The following is a 19,779-nucleotide window of genomic DNA, read 5'->3' on the forward strand; positions in this document are numbered from 1 at the left end:
ATCTTAAAATCAATTCTGAAGCTAACCGGCAGCCAGTGTAGGGTTTTTAAAATCAGTGTAATGTGTTGGCTTCTGCTGCTTCCAGTTAAAAGCCTTGCAGCCGCATTTTGAACCAATTGGAGTCTCGAAAGAGTGGCTTTACTAATACCATATAGGCAGGAATTAGAATAGTCGAGCCGGGACGTAATGAATGCATGGATTACTGATTCCAGGAGGTGGTAAGGCAGAATTTGTTTGAGTTTGGCAATTCGCCTGAGATGGAAAAAGCAGGATTTTACTGTGCTGTTGACTTGAGCATCCATTTTCAAGACCATATCCATTTTGATTCCAAGATTGGAAACAGACGAAGTTACTGGAATGGGAAGAAAGTCGAGGCCAAGGGGTAGGGTCTGTTTGCGGTCAGGACTAAAAACAATGACCTCGGTTTTTGAATCATTCAGGTGAAGGAAGTTTACAGCCAGCCAGTCCTTAATGTCAGATAAGCAGTTGAGAAGAGGTTTAGTGGAGTCAGTTGACTTGAGGGAGAAATAAATTTGGCAGTCATCAGCATATAGGTGATACGAGATTGCATGTTTTCTAAAAATTGCACCTAAAGGCAGGATGTAAATTGAAAAAAGTAGTGGCCCCAAAATGGAACCCTGGGGGACACCACATGGGAGTGGGACTGATTCAGATGAAAAATCGTCTAGCATGACTCTAAGAGTCCTGTTGCAGAAATATGACCTGAACCAGTCGAGGGCTAAGCCAGATACACCAACCCAGGATTCGAGTCGGGAGATCATGATGTCGTGGTCGATTGTGTCGAAGGCAGCAGATAAATCGAGAAGAACCATAATCACGTAGAGTCCTGAGTCCAATGCCAAAAGGACATCATTTAGGACACGTAAATGCGCGGTTTCTGTGCTGTGTTGGGGCCTAAAGCCTGACTGAAAAAGGTCCATTACCTGATGGTCCTGTAGGTGGTGAATTAATTGCTCATAAACTACTTTTTCGAGTAATTTTGACAGGAAAGGTAGTTTGGAAATTGGACGAAGATTGGAGAAGACGGCAGGGTTAAGATCAGGTTTTTTCACGATTGGATGTACAACTGCGTGTTTGAAAGCACAAGGAACTGTAGCCGAAGATAGACTACTAGTTATGATCTTTAAGACATCATATCGAATCACAGGAAAGACATCTTTCAGCAGTCTGGACGGCACCACATCGTCCGGAGAGCCCGAAGGCTTCATTGAGGCGACGATTTTTTCCAGATGGGGGAGCGAAATGGGTTCAAAGCTAGTGAGGGAGCCGTGTACAGGAACGGCTAAATCAACAGAGCCAGAAGAAGAAATGGAGATCTGGGATCTAATGTTCGTGACCTTATCCAGAAAAAACGTAAGGATCTGATTACAAAGAGCATTGGAGGGAGAAGAGAAAACAGTTGCAGCTGGATAGAGGACAGCATTCGGTGTTTTGTATAAGACACGTTGATTGCCAGAATTTTTTGAGATGATGTCAGTAAAAAAAACGGTTCCTTGCACCTCTGACTGCTCTCTGGTATTGAGACCACATGTCTCTCATGCAGTCAAAGGTAACAGTGAGACCATCTTTCCTCCATTTACGTTCTAGCCGCCTACAGTTTTGCCTGATGGAGCGAGTTTGTTCATTTAGCCATGGGTCATGCTTGACTTTGGATTGTCTCTGTTTGAGTGGGGCTACAACATCCATCACAGAACAGCAGGAAGTATAGAAGGTTTGCAATAAAACATCAGCATCCGTGGATTCACATGATGTGGAGATTGATGAAAAAGCAGCTGCAAAATCTTCAGCAGCAGAAGGGGAAATGACACGGAAGGGACGGGTAGTGGTGGATTTACCATGCTCAGCAGAGACCAAATCCAAATTAAACAGAACAGGCGAGTGATCAGAAAAACTGGGAGGCAGAATGTCCAAGTCACTGATTCTGAGACCGCGAGAAAGAACCAGGTCCAGTGTGTGAGCCTGTCCATGTGTTGGTCCATTGACTAGTTGAGAAAGACCAAAGGAGATATAAAGATATAAAGAAAGACAAACAAAAGAAACAGTAAGAAATACCAGCCATTGGCAAACCTTTATTAATTTAGTGTTTAATAAATGATTCTGATTAAAATGTATAAATTTAACTTGATTATCAACCTAAATATTAACTCCACTTGAAGTTGACAAGTTCCTGGCCTAGTGCCGCTTCTTAAGGAGCAGTTGCTGTTTACAGAAAGTAAATTGATGACTTCATTGCATTTTTGTTAAATGTATTAAATATTTATAAACATATACTTTGCAGCATCACTAATTATATAACAAACTACTTCTATAAATTGTGTGCTTGTAATAGAAACAGGGTTGATTTACAGGATACATTTTACACAAAATGTTAAATGCAAACTGAACAGCAAAACCATGAAAAGAGAAATGCACATTGATTTGCTATATGATTTTGCTTTTCTCTTCAAGACCATAAGGGCAGTGCTCAAGGAGTTCCCAATCGAAGTATGCATGTCATGAGGGATTTATATTGTGTTTGGTGGCTAGGTGCATCACAAAATCAGAAGAATTTAATAAATACAATTACTTTCATAAAAGCAGATCACAGCCCCTGGTATTATTATGAAAAATCATTCTGCATGGCTACAGCAATAATACTCAGAAATGAGTCCTTCATTCCAGTATTCATCTGCCTATGTGGAGTTTGCATATAATTTCCCCATCTTCCAAGGTTTTCCTAGTTTTTCCAACTCTAACTGTGACTCACACTGTTAAAGTGTATGTGTGAACTACTGGTCTGTCTAGGGTTGGTTCCTGCCTTACCGCCAGCGTGCTTGCACTGTCCCCTCAACTTGAACTGGACAACTGGGCTAGGTAATAGATATGTTATTATATGAACCTGATGTGGTTAAGCAAATTCAGTGCTGGTTATTGTGGCCAACAATATACCAACATGGTGCTGGCGTCTAAATGATCTGCTCTGCTGGTGCATAGTCTCTTGCTAGCTTATTGTATAGTAGATAAATTCTTCTATTTGTGTTGCTAAATTTTATATTTTTTGTTTTATGTTTTTGTCTTTTTTTTTTTTTGTTTGTTTTTTTGTTTTTGAGTACTAGAATTATTTGTGTATGGTGTTGATTTGTACCTTACAAGAGATTCTGTGTCAGGATTGGCCAGAACTGATCACTGTAATCCTCAAATAGATCAAGTCTATCCAGTAGTGCCTGGAAAGGTGAATATAATTATTTGTAAAACCAAAAAAAAAATCTGAAACATATTAGTGACCCCAATTAATTTTGGATAGTTCCATATGCAATTAGGCAGCTCTGGTTGAGCGCTCTGATAAAAGTGGAATGTTCCAATTGGCTGTTGTGCAAACCTATACACTCTTTTAACAGATTATCTAAATGAAGTACTCTCACTCTTCTGTTTTAACTAGAACTAAATGGCAGCAGTTTTATGTAATTACTAACACAGCAGAACACCTCCTTTATTTAAATGGGCACAGTGGTATTATGGTAGGTCTGTCTGTTTTGATCACATTGTGCATTTAGGAACCTATGTTCACCGGATATGCTAACCCTTACATCCCTCTTTCCTTGTGCTTCTTGTTGTCTTTGTTTCTCAAACACTGCAGCACTCTTGTGGATAGCGGATGACATTTTCCCCTGGCATGGACGCTGGCCGTTTAGTCATTTTGAATAGATACTAGCTGTGCTACCCATCTAAGACATGTAAATAATGGACCTCGGTGTTAATGTCTGCAGTGCACCATCTATTGTAATGTATTTTGTAATGTAGTGTAACAGACAGCCGGGGGTTCTACCTGGCTGGGATGCCTGCGTAAAGGAAGGACTAGGGGAGAGAGAGCTTTCATGGAATGTTACTTCCCTGAGAACAGCAGAGGGCAGTTCCCCTGGCTTTGGACAGTGCCACAGGTTTGGAGCTTGGAAACTAAGCCCTGTTGGGGCTAGTGGTCACCACCAGGGGGTACATGGAAAATGGCAGAGCCATTTGTGGCAGGAATGCCACCACACCCGGAAGTGCTGCCGGAATGAGATCATGGGACACTTGGAGCATTTTTGGGTGCTCTATAAAAGGAACCACCTCACTTTATTTGGGGAGCCAGAGTTGGGAGGAAGGGAGACGAACCTTGCTGGGAGGAGTGGAGGCAGAAAGAGACAGAGTGAAGAAAAACGGTTGGGGGCTATGAATATTATGCTGTGCTTATACTGTGCTAGTGGGAAACAGGCAGAAAACGTTTACCATTGAATAAAAGCCTTTTGTTGTGCTACACTTGTGTCTGTGTCCGTTGTGATGGGTGTTTAGGGAGCTGGCATGCCTCCTGGTTGTCACAGTAGTCCTAAAATGCATTGTAGTCTTCATTCCAACAGATAGCACATCACAAGCATCCATTTTAATAAAAGAATAAGTATGTGTGTCCATCCAGTTGCTAAATCTCAGTTAGAGATGGCACATCACAAATACTTGTAGTAATAAAATGCATTGCATTTGTGATTCCAACAGATGATATATTACAAACATTTGCAATAATAAAATAATAATCATTGTTATAAGCCAATCCAAATCTAAATGGCATATGACAAAGATTATTATGTTATTACAAATGCTTGTGATGTGCTGTCTGTTTGAATGACATAGCAGTCGAAATGACACACAGACACTTATCCTCTTATTATAACAACAATAGACTGACATGTTTCTTGAGAATGCTGTTTCATTTCGGCAATTTTTGAATCCAGAATGGAGCTTTAGAAATACCAGTACAAATGCAGCCCAACCCAAGACACTTTGGCTCTACTGCATAACATGAACCAAGATGTACAGTGTATGATGATGGATTTGAAATATATTTATCAGTCGATTGATCAAGACTGAATAGACACATAGATGGACAAGCTTGTACTAACCCATTATCTTTTTTGATGCACTTTGAAGAGAGTCTTGTAGGGAGAGAGGTTTGTTTTTTTTTCTTTTTCTAAAACTTAATTTCGCTTTTTGTCTTTTCTTACACTGTTGTCTATATAGTTAATGTTTTCTGTGGCCAAAGCCTATCATGACAGCATCAGACACAAAGCAGGAATTAGTGCTGCACTGGTGCCACCCCATTAGAATTACATTCAACCTGACAAGTGCATCATTGGCAAGTGGGTGAAAAAACTCAACTAACTAGAGGAAAAAAGCTTACACACACACACAAGGTAAACAAGCAAACTCCACACATATGGTGGTCAGGCTGGGTTTTGAACCCATGATGTTGAAGGTGTGAGGCAGCAATGCTAATGACATTTCATGCGGTTATAGCGAAATGTTTACCTTTTAATGTGTATCTTCTCTTTTGCTTGTGTACAGCACAATCTGAGCAGTTACAGTATTATCCATCAGCCTTCACAGACTGTATACTTCTCTGTTTATGTATTTGTTTGATGACACAATATGTTTTTTGCTATCTTTTTTTTTTTTTTTCTTATATGTTGTAAAGAAGTGGGGTGCACTTGTGTAGAGAGAAGGGTAATAACCTCCAGTCCATCAATGACCTACGTTTAAAATCTTGCCTCACATAAACAAGCACCTGATGTGGTAAAAAAGAAAATAAATGTTTGGCTAAGTAATTCAAATGAAATCTGGCAGGAATAATGTTGTTCTTCATGTCCCAAGGCAGAAGGCCTGTCATCTGAGGCAGATGGACACACTATCAGTAGAATCTGATGTAGATATCCAGTGACAGATTGGTGAGCTAATAATGGACTGAGACTGAGAGTAAGACTGAGGCTTGGTCCCCCTTTCCATGTACCACTTATCCTGGTTCCCTTTAGGGTTACCTAATACCAAGACAGCAGGTTAATGTACTTTCTGTTGTTTTCCCTGCACTGATGCCATATTAGCACAAAGAAAGAAATGTCATCTTTATACAGTATATTGAAGTGCTCTAATAGAGGTTTTGGCTCAATTCTGATACAAGTACTGAAATGTGTTTTATGTTTAATACTTTCATTTTATGAATATTCATTTCTGTCAAAGTAAAAATACAAAAAAGGTTTATCAGATGTAGCCATTCTTTACAGAATATTCACAAACACCTTTTTTTTCTTAGCCAGATGTAGTGCAGTGTATTTTAGTAAATAATTTTGAAACATGTTGTTTTTTTTAGTATTGTTCTTTTATTCGAAGACAAATTCTCCAGTTTAATAAAAGCATTGATTCCACTCCTAATCTATAAATGAAGAAGCTGAATTTCACACCATGGAAAACATCTACCAAAGCATTGTATTTACAGTGTCAAAACATTGATCCGCTAATTTATTTTCCATTAACAGGAAAGAAAAAAAATAATATACAGCAATGTACTTAAATGAATAAGTTGCTCTGTAGGAATGTCATCCCTTGACAATCATTTTTGTAACTTGTTTCAGGCTTGAACATAAACAAACTTTAACTTGAGGACTATGGTGTGTGATTGTTACAATTATGTTTTACTTTATTTTTAATTAGTATTTGGGTGATTTTTATTGGTGTTTTTTATCTTCCTTTCATATTATTGTTTTGTGAGGATAATATTTTTTATTGTTCCTTTAGTCCTCTGGGTTATTTTCAGTAATGTTAGTCAAATTTAACTTTATATTATTATGACACAATTTGAAGGCCTCTTTTGTCACTCATATCAGATAGCCGCCTTTGCATAAAAATAGGGCACTGTTTTATCAAAGTTAATAAAATTTAGTACTATGTTATTAGGTGACAGTTGGGGGGGGGGGGGGTCATGTGACTCTTCATGTTGATTATAAATAAAGTGCCATTTTATCCCAGAGTTATCCCTTGGTGGATAAAACCAAACCTTCCTTCCATTCTTGGTAGCATAGGTTTGAAATAAACATTAGAGAGGTTTGTTTCAGTTTCTGTCTTTTGCTTCAGTTCAAGGTCACTGGTTTTTGTTTTTTTTTGGTTCCTGCCATTTATCTAGGTGCTTGGTGAATTTTTGTCTTCTTTTTTAAGACTCCTGCCTGTTTGACCACGTTTTTTGTGTCTCACTCCTTTTTTCTTCCCACAATAATTTATGTGTAGTGTACCACAAGTGCTCATAACAGCAGTGACATCTTTGAAGTATGATGACAGACTGGTCCCCATTTTTTAACTCTAATGAGTTTAGTGTTAAGAGAAGTGTTGTCAAATATTCACATTTGATTCATTATAATAGTAGTAATACTGTCTGCCCGTGATTTTGATTTACCTTCTGCCCATGATTTTGATTTACTTTATGTAGACATTCCACTTTCAGTTGGTTTAGGTGTTTGGTTATCACTTCATTTTCTTCATTATTCATTATGTGCAGTAAATTAACATTTTAACAAACTTGGATGTAAAAACTAAAGCCAACCAGTGTCTCTTATTTTCATCCTTGTTATAGTTAATTTAGTGCCAATTAAATTTTTTTTTTTAAATTATACCATAAAAGAATTTTTATACAGTAAACATGTTTTTCTTGGAAGTAGCCTCTCCAGAAAGTAGAACTATTCAAGTTAAAGGTACAATTTGCTTAAGACTGCTCAGAAAATGGGACAATATGCCATGCTGCTGGATTACATTTATGTATATGTAGGTAAGGTGAAATGATGATAATTAACATTCAACTGAGTATGTGTATGGATATACTATATAGATGCATATATGTATGTAAATTACAATTTATAAAGCACCACTTTTGCAAAGTTAATTCTGATTTGTCATTTGTTTTTTGCACAGGCCAATCCAGAGCAAACATGATCCCCCTGAAACAACCCAGAAATGCTAAAGCCTCTGATGATGCCACAGTGAAGTTTGAGCTGTCAGATTCCAGTACAACATCCACTCCACTCACAGTTCCTAAGAAAATGACCGACAGAAATAAGCCAGAATCATTATCCAAAGGCAAAGGCTCTCGCTCTCTGAAGATTAAGAAGCCCACAAAATCCAAGGGGGATAACCATAACATTGCAAACCCACTATATGATCTCGACACTGGCTGGGAGACCGCAAGTCAGAGCTCATCTCTTAGTTCTGAAGCACAGTTACTCGATGCAAATTCTGGAGACTCACTTGAAAAAATGACAGGGGGCAGAAAAAGACCAAGAAATAGTTTATCTATCTTTGCTTCCACTAATATTGAAGGCAAGGCAAAAAAAGATTTTTGCAGCCTTCAGTCCTTGCCCGCTGTAAATGTATCTGAGCAAGGAGAGGCCTACAAGCCACAAAGGCATGTTTTATGCAAAAAATGGATGGATGGGTGGATGGATATTGAAAACTGGGAGGAGGTAATGAGCCACATTAGGGGACTTCATTCAAACACACTTCAGATGTTGGCAAACAAATGTAAGGATATTTATATGGCAGGGAAAAAACGGCTCCGTCGCTTTGGCACAGAGTGTTGGTCTGACTTTCACTTAACTACAGGAACACCTTGCTGCGAGTCTGGTGATGCCATATACTATACTGCTTCATATGCCAAGGATCCATTAGTAAACTATGCTGTCAAGGTAATTATTAAAATTAAACCATTTTTATGTGTAATGTTCTTTCAAGAATTGAAATTGATAGTATTGCATATTCAGCTATTGCCTTTATCTAGGGCAACCTGTAATATTAGAATATAGTATACTGTAATTGTTTATATTAGATTTTTTCATAATTGTGGCTCAGGCATTTAAGTGACTTGTCAAGGTTACATGGTATGTCAGGTAAGACATGAGCTGGAAAAGTTGTGGTTTAAACTGTAATATCACCCTGTCGTCTCAGATCTTACCATTAAAATGAAATAAAAAGTATGGTGATGTATAGATAAATACACACTGATAAAACGTGAATTTGGCCACTTTTAGTCTCTGTTTTTTGCCTTTCATCCACACTACCTCCAGCATTGTTAACCCCTGAAAACGGAGTCATGGAAAAAGGCTCTCTTAGAGCCATATACTTCTAAAAACACAAGCCCAGCGTTGCATCATGGCCATGTGAAAACGTTGACATCTGAAAATGCAGACTGTAATTGCACTCCATGAACTTTGTTCATGCATATTATGTACATAAAGCACATACAGACAGGATTATCAGACTTGTGTGACCCCCTGACGTATTTGTGCTAAGACAAAGAACAAAGAGCTTGGCTCACTGTTCCATGGCCAGGGCAGAATCCACATTTCTCCCTCTGAATGTGAGATTTATCTATTGGACTCAGTCTCTATTACCAGGTGGATTTCATCCACCCCACAGTCTTGGCCCTGCTTTTTAGTCACTGCATTGACTTTCACCACAGAGATAGATCCAACCTTAGCCAGTGGTCATAGCTGTACCTCTTCTTCCAAGGGCTTATCCACCAGATTGAGTTTGTCAGAGAGCTTCTTCCATGATGTTAACATCATCTCACCTACCCTTAATAAGTCAACAAATGGTTATGTCGCTAACTTCACCCACCTAGACCCATGCATCTTCTCTTCAGTTGGTTCTGCAGCCGCCAAGTTTTCTGGCCTGCCAGTCGAATCTGGAGGTCTTCCTGCTATCATTGCACAGATGAATACTTTCTTTACCTTGACAGCTTCTTATAACACTGGGCTAAAGTCATGACAGCAATCATTAAGCTTTGGGTCACAGCTCTCTGCAGCTGACTGCATAACTGAGATCTTGTATGGGGTCAGTTTGGAAATGGGAGTTGAGCTCATTCTAAACTGTCACTCCCAGAACACACTCGCTTACCTGTTTGTGTCTTCCAGGTCTTTGCAGTGGGCCCTCCATTTGTGTGAGCCAGCTGAACACTAAGTGGTAATCACTTGACAGATTAACATCTGTCTTTATCTGAGTGTCTAGAACTTAGTGTCCAATCAGACAATGCAACAAAAGTATTTTATCTTAACCTTAGGATGCCCTGGTACCTAATACACTTACAAACAACCCTGAATTCGAGCATACAGTACTTGGTGTTCATTATGAGTGATCCATGACTTTCACAGAAATCTAGTAAAAGTTTGCTACTTGGCTTCAGATCAGGCAAGCCATTTCAACCCCAGTCCTGCCCCTCTAGTTACTTCTGTCTATTTCACTATTTTGAGCTTTTGACTACAAAAGGACTACAGAGTCAGTAGCCCTTTTGAACATTGAACCCATTTGTCTCTAAAAAGGCCAAATACTCAAGAAGCCAGTTGGTGAATACACGTAGTTGAAAATTTGCCCTCTACAACTCAACTCAAAGTTGTATTACAGCAGCCATCTCATCCTGAGAAACACATTTCAGCTGCTCAGCACCAAACTAGGACTGAGTATCTCAAGACCCACCTGGGGTCTCTCCCATGAGGTTCTTCAAGAGTATGAGAGTTATACAACTTTGCATTGAGAAGTCTGATTCCAGAGCCAATGCAATGTGTAAAGTTGAGTCCTAGCTGCCAGTGTTTTAGATTGTCCCCACTCAAGTTTCGGGCTCCTTCCATGCCAGAGAACTAGTGTTTCATATTAGGTTTTGTTTTGAATCCACAACAACCAAGAAGTGTACGGTGCTGATCTTAATACAATTGCAAAAGTGGTGTCATCCACCCCACTCACTTCTAGTTACCCTTCCGTAGCAGCAACCTGACAACAATCAGTAACAAAAATGCAGAAATAGTGATGTCCAGTAAGCCAACAAAATGGCGCAGTGGCAGATGGTAAAAATAAATCGTCAACCACATAATTAGGTTAAACCAGTAAGAAAATAAAAGAAATTGATTCTTCATATTAAAAAGTCTACAGAGACATACTAGGGGTGTTCAATAATTTATCTGCCTGAGTATGAAGGAAAGTAGCAAGCATGTTGAAACAAGTCTTTGCATGTTGTGACCTGTCTCAAGGTTACTGCACAGTTGTGGATCAGTGTGAGTCTAACATTCCAAGAGACAGGATGTCAGGAGAGTCCTCGTCTGAATTAAATAAGAAAATGCTAGATTTTTAGCAACATTCAGTGATATCATTTCTCACAATGAAGGGAAAAAACCAAAGGAGATCCTTGAACGCATGACTGTAGTTTATGGTTAGCCTGCCCCATCTTTCTACAAAGTAAAATTCTGGGGCAAGCAGTTTAAGTGGAGTAGAGAGTCCATTGAAGATGACCCTCACAAGCAACTTCCACAGAAATATGGAAGAAAGTTAAGGATTTAATTTTGTCAGACAGACAGATTAAGGTTTTCCAAATAGCTGAAGAAATAGGCATCTCTGCAGGTACAGTTTGGAAAATAATTATTGAAAAGTTGGGCATATCAAAGGTCAGTGCAAGATGGGTTCCAAGAATGGTGACGCCATGTCAGAAGGCCACAAGGCTCCAGGGCTGTCAGGAGAACTCTGTGAAGACCAAGTGATTTTTTTTTCATCATTTTGTGACTAGAGATGAGACTTGGGTCTATTGCAGAGATCCTGAGTCCAAAATGGAGTTGATGCAGTGGAAGCACAAGTCATCCCCCACCCTAAAAAAGTTCAAGACAGAAAAATCTGCAGGCAAAGTCATTTCAACTGTCTTCTGGGATATTGAAGGAATTTTGCTACTGGAGTTCATGCCCCACAAGACAACCATAATCGGGGAGTGTTACGCCAACACAATGATTGCTTTGCGGGAGTCAATCGAGGAGAAAAGATGAAGAAAACTCACAGCAGGTGTGCTGCTTCTTCACGATAATGCGTCAATTTACATGGCACGTCAATCACAGGCTGCCATCCGAGAATTTGGGTTCCAGCAGCTGAACCCTCCACCCTGCAGTCCTGACCTGGCTCTGTCAGATTATTTTCCGTTCCAGGTTTTGAAGAAATCTCTCTGTGGACAGTGGTTTTCAAATGAGGAAGACGTCAAGGTAGCTGTGACGTCCTGACTTGAAGGTCAAACAGATTTTTTTTCAAAGGGGTTAAAGTCATTGCATGAAAAGTGAATGAAGTGTATGGAGCTATCAGGGGGCTATATTGACAAATATGTTTTTTGAAAACTCTTTTCTTTCCTACTGAGGTAGATAAATTATTGAATGCCCCTCGTATGTTTCAGGAATTCAAAAGGAGAAGCAAATAGTAAATTTAAAACAAGCAAATCATAACATTACTCTATACAGAGTTCCCATTGGTTCACCACGTGTGACCAGTAGAAATAAAATCACGAGCTGTGGCAGTTTTGTAGTTATTTTTTGTGTATGTACACCTTTACACTTCATGTTCTTAGCTGAGGGTTTATGACAAGTGTGACATTGTTATGTAACGAGTTTGAATTATCAAGTCACAGCTCAACAAAATTAAGTAATGATGTCCAGATTCTTCCAGTGCTTCGAAAGGTGATCATGGAAAATTTCACACTGAAAAGTTTTTTTTATTTTGTATCTCATAAATATAGCCATGCTTACTCCACTATTTCATTGATCATGATACTTTATGCAAAAAATTCAGCTGGAGTTGGTCGCCAACTTTTCAGTGGGAAAGGAAGGATAGAGCCAAACCTCAAAAAGCAGCTTTTGCCATTTGAAACCAAAAAGTTGTTATGATTGGTACTTCTTATGAATTATTTGTGCTTTTCCCTTTGTATTTTTGGAGATGTATCTAAACTGGTGTTTTTATACTCACAGAATATTATTTTGACTTTGGTTTCTCTCTATCATCCCTTCTTTTAAAATTTTGTATAGTTTTCGCAATGCAGCATTTTCTGTTGCTCACAGTTACCACTATTTTGCAGTAGTAATGTTAGCCTTTGCTTGGGGTATTCTACCAGAGTTCATTAGGAAGTGTGCAAAGAATGTTTTCATGACCTTTAATTCGGGTTTTGGATAAAAATACTTTACTTGTCCTGTGTTTTTGGCTTGGTGAAAGATTGGTTTTACATAACAGAAATCAATAGTGACTAATGGTGTACAACAGCAAACAAAAAAAAGAAAAACCTCTGTTTACTTATGACACATAATCTACAATCCCATTATCCAGTAGCATGCTTAAAACATGCAAAAGTATGTTTTTGTTTTGCTAAAATACTGTTAAATTGTTACTTCTGGCATGATCCACACACTTCAGAAACAGTAAAGTAAAGCCTCATGGGACTGACATTTTGAATTGAAGACAATACTGTTGACCAATGAATGAGGAGAAGAGGTACTGGAGATCTTCAATTCAAAAGCACAGTATTATGGGAAGGTGTTTTCCTGTTTACAATATGCACTAATTATTACGGAAGTATATGTTTTAACATTTTTTAACAAAATAAAACATGCATTTTGCAGATTTTAATCATACAACTGTGGATTATGCAAAACGAGTAACATGAGATTTTTTTTTTCTGTCTTTCAATGGACATTTTTCATGGTGTTTGCTGCTGTACAGCACTGGTCACCATTGAATTCTGTTATATCACATTTTTCTCTCCAGTCTGTATGAAAACATGAGATTAACATTTTTTCTCAGGCATCACAAAAACAATATCCCTACAAAGTAACATATTAAAAAATGTCATTTTTGTTCCTTTAACTTATTGATTGATACAAACAAATGTAATGCTCTGTGATGCTGTAGCTTATTATCTTCATGTCATCTTGTTTTTCCATAGATCTGCAAGAGTAAGGTGAAGGAGACCCAACAGCAGTTCTTTCACAGCCTGGCAGTACGGCAGAGTTTACCAGAGCACTTTAATATCCAACAAGATTGTGGACACTTTTTTGCTGATGTTCCTGTTCGACTGTTACCCTGGGAAATGGCTAGTACACCTGAAGAGGATGGAGAGAAAGTGAATACATTACCAGAGGCTTTTATAGCAATCGCTGATAGTAGTGCTCCCTCTTCTGCACTGACAACCCAGAAGCTGAAGCAAGTATCCACCACGGGAACATTGGGTAAATTACGCAGCTGTGTGGTGGTCATTACCCAAGAAGTACCATATCAGACACTGTCAGATTTTGTGAAGGAGGGCATTTCCTACCATATTAAAAACCCTGATCTTTATGAACGGCAGATCTGCCTTTTGTTGCTGCAGCTTTGTTCTGGCCTTGAACACATGAAAGCCTATCATGTCACACACTCTGACCTGAGGCTTGAGAACCTGTTACTGGTACGCTGCCAACCAAACAAGCCTATGGATTATTCAGATGCTGGCTCCAACTTGGTGTGCCCTGGCCGTCTTATAATTAGCAACTTCTCACAAGCCAAACACAAGAGCGAGTTAATGAATCCTGATGTCCTTGAGAATCAGTCCAGATTAGCTCCAGAGATAATTAGTGCCACTCAGTACAAGAAATGTGATGAGTTTCAGACAGGAATACTCATCTATGAAATGCTGCACCGACCTAATCCCTTTGAAGAGCTTCCAGAATTAAAGGAGCGGGAGTATACACCATCTGACCTCCCACGCATTCCCCAGCGCTCCCTCTATTCACAAGGGCTGGATCAACTTGCTAGCCTGCTGCTCAATGCCAATCCATCTGAGCGCATTCAGATTTCCGAGGCAAGGGCTTTCTTGCAGTGTCTGCTGTGGGGTCCACGGGATGATCTGTTCCAGACTCTGAGAGTAAACCAAGACGTTAAGCACCGAGAGATCATTTTGCAGAACTGGCTAGATGTAAAAAGAACCCTAATGATAATCAAGTTTGCAGAGTACTCACTGAGTGATGGCATTGCTGTTAGTCTGGAGGACTGGTTGTGCTCTCAGTATTTGGCCTTCACGAATTCAGAGTTGTTGGCGAGTGTTGTTGCAATAGTTCTACGACAGCATGAGCATCTTTGATATTTGTTATCTCTTTGCTACTGGTTTTTGTCATACCACTGCTCTTTCTATAGTGCTACCCACATTTTACAGATTGTTTTGCAGTTTTGTACAGATGATACTTAATATATAGCTATATTATTTTGCACGTCTTGCACATCTCCAGGGTTACAGAAGTTTGTGTTTTCTGAACATGGAGCAACAGAGAAAGGATCAAAAAATTGAAATGTCAAAATGACAAAGGGTTTTTATAGGTTCTGAAGAAGCAAAAATACCCAATAGCCTATATATCTTGTTTGTGCTACAGATTAATCAGATTAGAAAGATGATAGCAATGATCTTACATACCTTTTAGTATTAAATTATTTTTATGAAAACATTTAGGCCATGTACTCCACATTTTATACGATTTTTTTAAGGTAGTGTGTGCTCTATTTGAACTGTTTCCTTTCTCTTTGATTTTAATGGCCAAGAGCCTGATATACATTTGTTTGAGCACATTACAAAAATAGAAACCATGAGCTGTTTCATTTTTATTCTTTCATGTTTGCACTGAGTATAGGAAAAAATGTAATCCTATAGACAATGTTGAAGAAGCAGTGACACTGGTTTAAGTCTACGTATATGAATGTGTGTGTGTGAGTGTGTGTGTGCGCGTACACAGATATGTTTAAGGCATGTTGAGCACTACTATTTAGTATGTTTATTGACGCTTTGCATATGCAGTAAATCCATACACCTTTGTGTGATCATTTGGGAGTGAGGAATATACTTTTTGCTTAAAGGGGCAAGGAGGGCTACAAGCAACCTTTCAAAAAACACTTATTGCAGGCCCTTTGTACAGGCAATATTTCAGTCAGACAAATCATCTATTTTGGTCCTTGCTCAGCTTTTTATGGTACAAACAGGCATAGCAAGGATTCTTTCAAAACACACTAACTGCCTGGTAACCAAATGAATGGCAACACTTTTTTTAAAAAATGTAGCCCAGGTTTAGTTTTTTTTTTTTTTTTTTTTTTTTTATATACTTACAATTCTGATTAACTTTTTTTTTTTTTTTTAGTGATTCGTATCCATGCTGTATAAAGAATAAAATGCAATACAGAGAGAGCCTTGTGTTGTTTCTACAGTATTTACCAAAACGCACTCAAAAGAGGGATGAACATAGGCGCATCAAAACTGTTTCACAAAATGTAGACAACTTCTTCAGTCCTCACTCCTACCTCACATTACAACAACCACAAATCCCTTTGTATCTCCTATGTCACTCATACAGTACATTTCTGCCCTTTCCTTCCTCCATACCAGTGAACTTTTATCCCAGCATGCCAGCCTGCTCCAAGCTCACTAGTCCATTTTCTTTATTGTTCGGCTTTGGGCAGCCAACACCCCAACAGGGTGGAGTGTTGTTGTCCCTGGCATATTGTGGTGCAGTGTGAAGCAGAAATTAATCACGTTTTACAATCATTAAACATTCAATAGTAATCCCACATACTGTAAACTTGCTGATACTTCCATGAATTTCAAAATATTCCTCACTATGACCACTCCTGTGTCATCTATTATTCACCTAAACAGCCTCCCTCACTTTATGAAGTGTTACTGGGCACGTTTGTTACAAGTTCTACATTGTATGGTATCATACACAAAACATACATGCAGGCCACATGTTTTGAAAACACTGTTGAGGCCAAGTTTAGACCAGTGGTCCTGAATGTCATTTGTGTTGGTTATGCTTCCTCCATTCAATGTCTGCATATGAAGTGCCTTACCTTTATCTGTTTGTTATCCTTAATACCACTTCCCATTCCTGCTTAGATTTTAGGGTTATCAGACTTGATGACTGCTGTTGCTGATCTCGTCTGAATTTATCAGTTTACACAATTAGGGGGATGACAAATTATTTGATTCTGTGATGACTTTCCAGCACAGTTTCATATTTTCAAAGTGTTGCGAACATGTTACTGATAGACAGTAACATGTTGCCCCGGTGGAGCCAGTACCCTTGTGAAAGGTTTACAGGTATGAGTTCAGCCACAATTTCTGCCCTTTATCCATCCATCCATTATCCAACCCGCTATATCATAACTACAGGGTCACAGGGGTCTGCTGAAGCCAATCCCAGCCAACACAGGGCGCAAGGCAGGGAACAAATCCTGGGCAGGGCACCAGCCCACCGCAGGGCACACACACCAAGCACACACACGGGACAATTTAGAATTGTAAATGCACCCAACTTGCATGTCTTTGGACTGTGGGAGGAAACCCACGCAGACATGGGAAGAACCTGGGAAGCTAACCCGGGTCTCCTAACTGCAAGGCAGCAGCGCTACCCACTGCGCCACCGTGCCGCCCGCCCTTTATTTTATTTTTTTCCATTCTATTGTGGTACATAAAGAACAAGACATTTGATGGACAATCCTCTCAGGTCCTGCCTAAAGATATCCATATTTTGAATAACTGCTGCGTTCCTTTTATTTTTCCTTTGCAGTTATACACCATTGTAACCTATAAAGTAGCATTTAAAACAATGGAAGGAAGGCTTTCTTAATGGATTAGTTTGGTATCTTTGAAGACCAAGTTTTTTCTTCAGAAACACGCTATTTATGCATTTCCCACTCAAAATTGTGTTCTAAAATTAAGTGTTACCCATCTATGATGGGATGAAAGCCGAGTAATCAACATCATCCTCAGTGTTAACGTTTGCAGTACCCCTTGCAATGCATATCTCTGTTATATGCCATTTGGTATGGGATTCATAAAAGCAGTGCTAATGTTTGTGACGTGCCATCTGTTGGAATGACAGAGCAACCGGACAGACACACAGAAATGTATCCTTTAGTTAAGGTGGTGTGCTTTTGAAGATTTACCAGGATGCAAGTGTATCACCCTCCTAGCAGGCTGAGTCTCAGCCTAGTGTGTGTACATTTACCCATTCAGCCATTCTTATCTGGATCTAATTCCATATAATATTCCCCTTATTGGTTTTTCCATCCATGCTTCATTTGTAATAAATCTGATGTGAGCTGCCTTATGGTAGGTTTCTCTGATCCTTGTCCTCCTCTAATTGTTCACTGGTAAAGGGAGGCCATTAAAAGCCACACTGGGGTTACTTCCAGAACTTGGAGTTGAGCCTTTGGGTTACCAGGCCAGAGTAGTGAGCTTGGAGATCACAGCACTTGAAAATGTAAAAGAGTCTGGACTATAAATTTAGCTTTAAAAAAAACAAAACCGCCTCCACCATACCTTTCATGACATGTGCTCTGACCCCTGGTGACCTGCAGGAGTTGCACCAGCTTCCCACAAGGCCCTCTGGATGTCTGCCTCTCCCTCTATGTCATTGCTATCCACAGACCACATGCTTATGAAAACCTCTAATGCAATTTTATTTTTTTTGGACTACTCTGGCAGTCAGCAATACATTCTGAAATCCTGTGTGAGTTCCTTTTGCTCCCTAGTGGTCTTTACGGACCCTTCTACTTTGTCATTCCTGCATCAGTTCAGCCCGTTTGCTGTCCACAGACAGTCGTCGGCTTATGGAGGCGGCATGATGATGTAACAGCAATGATTCACTTGTCACATCTGTGAGTCTGACCCACAAACGTGTCATTTGTCCAGCAAAATATCCCAGAGCTCCACAAACGATTACTCACAAACTTCAGTTGGACTCCTTTTTCATTCATGAATTTATTTGTGTTTAGCCAGCCTTTTCCGTTATTTTCAGGATTATTAGGGTGTATCCGACTGATCTGGCTGTCATTTTCTTGCTTACTGCTCTGTCCTCATTTTTCCCCCCAAAGCCCTGCACTCTGTTGGAGAGGCTGCTTGTCTTTGGTTGTTCAAGTACTGGCAAGAGAAGAGCTGACCATTTAGGCTGCGTCTTTGTTGCAGTGAGAATTAACCTGCTGTTTTGGAGGATCTTGTGGGTTGAGGTCAGCGTGAAGGGATGAGGTTTGGTCACATGTGAGCCACAAATTATTTGTTATCCCAAAAAAACAAAAGGCATCAGGGTGGGTCTGCATTCATAACATGGCTGCATAAAATGAAATGTTTGCTTCTGCAAAATGCCGTATATTTTTGTACACAAGTGTGAGTTTACATAGCTCAAGTGCAGCATAACCTGAGGACTGTGTGTGTGTGTGTGTTTATATACAGATATATTTTATATATAAGGTATAAATGCTAAAAAATCTTGCTTAACTGAGGTCCAGTCCTGTTAATGATTTATCTGCAGTATTAATGCTTTTGCATATTTCTCTTTACCTGTAATTATGTATAATGTATATTATTAGTGCACGTCTTGTGTATACTGTTTATTTTATGTCAGCCGACAGGCACAGGGGAATAACACTAAAAATTCAAATAAATCACACAGTGTGGCGAGGGCTTTCTTTCGCTATAACTAACTTCAGTTCCAGCTGCAAGGTGGCACTCCAGACACGGTGAGATTTAAGCTTGTTTTTATCTGTAGGCTCATGTGTGCCATACTGGGATGTGACGCTGTATGTTCAGATGGGCTCATTCAGGTTCACGCCGCTGTGGGCATTCGGGCAAAACAAACATTTTGGAAATGGTTGAACAAGTGGCGTACTCATGGATCTGGGAGTAGTACACCAAAAACTAAGAAATCCTTACCAGAGTCAGCGACATTGGGGATCAGTGGAAAGAAGTCAAAGCGGTGAATAATCACAGCAGGTGGACTGAGCTCTGCTTTTATGTAATGGCGCTGGGGGAGGCCGTTTCAGCACAGCCTTTTCAGTGTTCACTGCCATTCTTTAATAAGGTGCATTCTCTAAAAAACAGTACAACAACAAAATCGCTTTTCAAGTGTAATGTAGCGCTTGTTGTTTTATTGCTAGTGACAAGTTACCTTGCTTTATGTTAGACACAAATGCTGGCTTGTTTTTGCTTCAGTCTGCTGTTACCTGAACATTTTATTTCACTAGAAGGATTGCCTGAGCTCACCTCCATAAAGGAATACTCCAAAAATGGTGGGGGGTTTTCTTGGGCTACTGACCCCTTGTAGTTTTAAGTGATGGCCGAAAACAAAATTT

The 19,779-nt window shown here is 39.4% G+C and overlaps 1 protein-coding gene across 2 annotated transcripts in view; it reads left to right on the top strand.

Annotated features, from left to right (window-relative positions):
* peak1 (pseudopodium-enriched atypical kinase 1) overlaps positions 1 to 19,095 on the top strand; it is a 137,064-nt gene extending 117,969 nt beyond the window's left edge. For both annotated transcript variants that reach the window (XM_051920306.1, XM_051920307.1), the window contains 2 exons: positions 7,762 to 8,531; positions 13,577 to 19,095. In XM_051920306.1, the coding sequence (XP_051776266.1) occupies positions 7,762 to 8,531; positions 13,577 to 14,746 (1,940 nt within the window). In that variant the 3' untranslated portion in view covers positions 14,747 to 19,095. The remainder of the gene's footprint in view (positions 1 to 7,761; positions 8,532 to 13,576) is intronic.
* The last annotated feature ends 684 nt before the right edge of the window (positions 19,096 to 19,779 follow it).

Source organism: Erpetoichthys calabaricus, chromosome 17, assembly GCF_900747795.2.
Source record: "Erpetoichthys calabaricus chromosome 17, fErpCal1.3, whole genome shotgun sequence".
In the NCBI taxonomy this organism is placed as follows: domain Eukaryota; kingdom Metazoa; phylum Chordata; class Cladistia; order Polypteriformes; family Polypteridae; genus Erpetoichthys; species Erpetoichthys calabaricus.